The sequence below is a fragment of the Adiantum capillus-veneris genome, chromosome 27 (assembly GCF_014529385.1).
Source record: "Adiantum capillus-veneris isolate H3 chromosome 27, ASM1452938v2, whole genome shotgun sequence".
NCBI classification, from domain to species: domain Eukaryota; kingdom Viridiplantae; phylum Streptophyta; class Polypodiopsida; order Polypodiales; family Pteridaceae; genus Adiantum; species Adiantum capillus-veneris.
The window spans coordinates 27046586-27051525 of NC_140957.1; the positions used below are offsets into that span (position 1 = coordinate 27046586).

General features: G+C 48.7%; 1 protein-coding gene across 1 annotated transcript; it reads left to right on the forward strand.

The window, feature by feature from the left end:
* The first annotated feature begins 276 nt into the window (after positions 1 to 276).
* LOC147421681 (uncharacterized) lies at positions 277 to 3592 on the forward strand. Its single transcript, XM_086503195.1, has one exon. It carries the CDS (start codon positions 394 to 396, stop codon positions 3547 to 3549), a length of 3156 nt encoding a protein of 1051 aa, XP_086359321.1. The 5' UTR covers positions 277 to 393; the 3' UTR covers positions 3550 to 3592.
* The last annotated feature ends 1348 nt before the right edge of the window (positions 3593 to 4940 follow it).

Sequence of the window (4940 nt, forward strand, 5' to 3'; positions counted from 1 at the left end):
CGCGTGGCTTGCATGGACGCAACGTAGGGATGTGGCATCATATAGGTTAAAAAAGAGGCAAAGGGGTGAGGGGGAGTAGGGGATCTTTAGATTAATGCCGATTTTATTTTACAATCTCCCATAGGTCCGGTCGTACACAGTATGTGGATAGTGGGTAGGGAGACCTATAAAACATAGAAAGGATTTTGGATACTGTTGGGAAAATGATTTTTCCCGAGCAGTGAGAAGTGATTGGGCAGGTAAGATTGCAAGAGGCAGCAACGCTACCGAGAGGACAACTGTTTCCGGAGCTTGGTTGGACATCTACATTTCGCCAATGGTATGGTGAGCATGGAAAGAAGGGGGGTCGCCGCTTGCAGTGCTGTCGAAGAAGAGAGGTAGGCCTAGGGCGAGATGCAGCGGAGCCAGGCGGGAGCGAGAGGCAGCATCAGCACCAATGGGAGCACCAGCACCAGTAGCAGCAGCCGGCGGCGGCCGCACGTCTGGCAGGATGACATGGCGGAGGTTAAAGAGACGTTCCGGCGGGTCGCACGTGCAAGGCACCGCAGAAGCGCCTACTTCCATGGCTCCGAGTGGCAGAGCAGCCCACCTCGTGTGACCGCCCCCATGCTCAGCCGCAACCGCCGCGCTCGCATTCGCTGCCAGGTGCCCTCCAGCGGCTTCCAAGTGCCGGTCAAAGTGCTGCAGGAGATTCAGGGCAACCGGTCGCAGTCGCCCTTCGTCTCCCTCAACCACCTGCAGAACGTGCTCGGCATGTGCCGCCGTATCCGGTCACAGCAGTCCGTCACTGAGCGCAAGAAGAACCCGCACGATCCCTCTGTATACCCCGTCTATGTCCGCCGCCCATGGTCCGTAAGCGCCGGCAGCTACCCGCCCAAAGGCCGCTACCCTAATCCCGCCACCGCCGGCCCCAAGCACGTCAGCCCCACTTCTTCCTGCAGCCCTCCCTTGAAGCAGCACCACCACGCTCAGGCCAGCCCTACATCTCAACACCATCTTGTTCAACAAAGCTCCAGCCAGAGCGCAGAAGCCATCTCCCTGCCACATGACGTCAGCCCTAGCTCCCTCTTTATGTCTCCCCTTGTCAGTCCTAACTGTAGGCAGCGTGCAATGGCGCAGGTGGTCAGCCCTAGCTGTCTTGGGGGGAGCTTCCATGTCGGCCCTAGTGATCGCACCCCGCTTTACTACAGGCCGGCCCGTTTTAAGCATCTGTATGACATCTCCAATGGCGTGTTCCCTCATACTCAGATCCGCAAGAGAGCCAGCTGCAGCTCCAGCTTGCGTCAAGACAAGGTGAGAATGTGTGCAAAAGAGAAGCCCTCGTGGACCCACTACAGAGACCTCATCTCTCATCCTTCCATGGATGATACCTTAACATTGCAGCAGGTGGTAAGCCCTAATCTCAACTTGCAGAGCCAAACGTTCATACCTATCAGCACAGGCAGCCTTCACTTCCATCCCAATGCCTGCATGGATTCTGATGCAGGTGAAGCCCTCCACAGGTTTCCATGGCATTCTTCAGGAGATGAGAACTTCATCATCACCAAGAAGGCGAGAACATTGAGGCCCTCCCCCATGGGCTTCTCAGAGTCTTGGCCTTCCTCTAGCAGCTGCTTCAGCAATGAGTATCATCATCATCACCTTCTTTCTGATCCTCAAGCTCACCTCAAGCTCATGCAGCAAGGCCTTGACTCTGATCGAAGGCCGCATTCCGAGAATGACCTAAATCTGCACTCGGCGAGCTACTTGTTGGAGAGGCCACCATCAAGATGCATGAAGAGGCCTTTGTCCAGCTCTTTTTCCTGGAGAAATGTGGGTGATTTGCAGCTTAGCATGTCCAAGAGTCCTCTTGATTTTGGGTTTGTAGATGCATGGTCAGCTAATTCGTCGATCTCTCAGCAAGAGTGTTCAATATTCATTCCAAGGGATTTGAATGGCAACATTCTGAAGCCTCTGCCATCATCAACATCACCAACAAGCAAGGGCACATCAATGAGGTTCAAGCAGAGGTATTGTCCTAAGAGCAAGAGTAGTGCAGGCTACAAAAGCACATCATTTGCAGGAGCTTTAATGGGCTTGTCAAGGAGGCACAGAGAAGGATCAGGTGGTGGGCAGCAGTATGGAAGTAAGCAGCATATGGCAAACAATACAAATTTCGGCTCAAAGAATGCTGGAAACCCTAACCTGCAAAGCTATGGTGCAAAGAGTGCAGGAAACCCTAACCTACAGAGCTACAGCGGCAATGTGAGGAAGAAGAAGAAGCCCATCAACTTCTCATCCACCTCTTGTTTGGATGATTTGGAAGGTTTGCCTCCAAGCAAGTGGGCCAAGAGGCTTGCTTCAGATCTGATGGCCACTCCCTATGGAACCAAGTCGAAAGCAGGAGACTTCAATTATAGTGCTGGCCGAAAAGACATAATGATGAGTCAGAAAGCCTCTACTAATGCAATAAATGCTTGTTTCAATAATGGGTTCAAGCATAGGGTTAAATTTGCAAGCCCCTCTGTGCAAACCAGCAATGAGGGCTTTAGAAAAGAGGCTCAAAGCTTAGCTTCAACAGAGATGAGCATCCCAGATTTGCTGTCTTGGGAGAGGGACTCAGGCTTGCTGACAGGGGACCCACCTTCTGTGGATGATCATGGGCATGGTGAACAAGCCGATGAGGAGCCTGACCAGCAGCTTCTTGAGCAGGTAGAAGCCATGCTTGCTGCCTCATCTTCATCCTCAAGCTCTCCCTCACCATCTCCTTACTCCCAGCTTATGTCCACGCCGTCGCCATTGCAGTCTCACTTGCCCGTCCGCAACTACATGGATTCTTCATTGCCGTTTCACTCGCCGGCCCTTAACTACATGGATTCCTCATGGTCAAAGAGCCTAACAGAAATGAGGCCTCACAGTGCTGATGACATGCCTACCAAATCTGAAGTGCATATTCTGCAGGGACTGAAGAAAGATGCTTCTAGAAGCTTCCAGAAGCAGAACTGGCCATGGCAATGGCATGCAAAGGAGGATCGTGAATTGAAGGGCACTATATCTGCAGACAATGTAGCCCTAGGTGAAGCAGTAAAGGACGGGCAGATGACAGAGCACCAGTTTAAGCAAGCCATTGATTCTGATGAGCAAGGGATCAAAGACGCCGTTGAAGCTGCGCCTGAGATAACAGATCAGCGCCAAGGTGGGAAGGAAGCCATCGATATAATTTCTGGACCTCATGAGTTGAGTGCTACTGCCGGCAGCCTCATCAGCATACATCATAAGACAGCTTTGATTGAAGCGATGGAAAACAACTTCCGCAGTAATGGCGCTAATCTGAAGGTTCCGGACGTGGTTGTGCTGCAGGGTGATATCGATGATGATGATGATGATGATGATGAAGAGATGAAGGAGGCAAAGAGTTTTACAGCTGCAGCTCCTGATGCAGAGTGGGAGCTTGAAAAGCTCTTCCAGGACTCCTTGGACCTGAATCCTACCCTGCGCCACATCTATGATTCAATGAGCTTTCTCAATAGCCGTGTGTCTCCTGATCCCTGCAGCTTCACCATTTCTTGAATGCTTTACTTTCCCTCATTCTTATAGTATGTAAAGAGCTCTAATTTTTGCTTGCCTCACACAAATTAGTCATAATTTTTGCAAGATAAATCCTAAAGGAGAGAGAGAGAGAGAGAGAGAGAGAGAGAGAGAGAGAGAGATTCTCATAGCTAAAAAGGTACTACATCTTTTTTAATCAACATTAACTCACTCTATTCTCATAGCTAAAAAGGTACTACAATATGTTGGGATCGACTCAATGTCACTTTTGAATCAACGAGAGAAGAAGAAGAAGAAGAAGAGAGTTTTAACGCCGTAGGAAACTATCCCAAGAGACCTTAAAGATCTAGCCGACGAGGAGAGTTGAACTCAAGACCTGTTATTCAAGGGGGAAATGGCATAACCAATCTACCACACTTGGGTGATAGAAAGGTTATACCATTTTCCTCTTTTTATTAGCACACACACTCACACCCACACACACACCCAAGAAAATGAGAGTTTTAACGTTGTAGGAAACTATCCCAAGAGACCTTAAAGATCTAGCCGACCAGGAGAGTTGAACTCAAGACGAGAGAGAGAGAGAGAGAGAGAGAGAGAGAGAGAGAGAGAGAGAGAGAGAGAAAAGAGTTTCCCTATATATCTCTGTATATAAATATAACCCTTCCTTTGGAAGAGAGAGAGAGAGAGAGAGAGAGAGAGAGAGAGAGAGAGAGAGAGAGACTCTTATACACATCAATTCTCCTTGTAGAGAAAATTCTGTTTGATATTGGCTCCTAAGAGTAAGTTGTGTTGTTAGAGACCCCCCTCTCATCCAGCACTTGTGGGGCCTCGGTGGGGATAGCTTGTCATATCCTGTCAAGGTTGGGAGGAGGGGAGCAACAAATATGCACTCTCCATCCCCTTGCATTTCCTTCTTAGACAATCTAATGTGACCATCATCAGATGATGGACAACTTAGCAATTAGAATTGTCAGAAGCTATGGACAGTCTGCACGCCAATCAAGATTCTCCCTGGGGAGTCAACTATGAAAAAATTGCATATAGCACGTGTGAACAAGAGGTATGTAGATAATCCCTTATCTATATATTTTTAAGTATTATATGTACCCTTTATGTATCCATTTTTGTTAAAAAAACTAGCCCTTATGCATGAAAATTTTCACTTTCTCAATTAAAAAATGTTACCATATACATGTGGTAGTGATGTGTGTGAACACACTAGGACTGCCGGGGCATTTTTTCCCTTTTAGGAGGTTTTTTCGCCCGAGCATTGTATATACGTCCATCACTCTAGGGCTATCTATCTTTCCATTGCATACTAAGTAACACACTCTCTACTGTGTGCCTTGAGATTCCTTCGTCTTCGCCAAGCTGTGTGTGTTTCTCTGCAACCCTAATTCCAACAATTG

What these genes read in the sequence shown, in the direction of transcription:
- LOC147421681 (XM_086503195.1), top strand. Translation starts at nt 394, where the DNA reads ATGCAGCGGAGCCAGGCGGGAGCGAGAGGCAGCATCAGCACCAATGGG.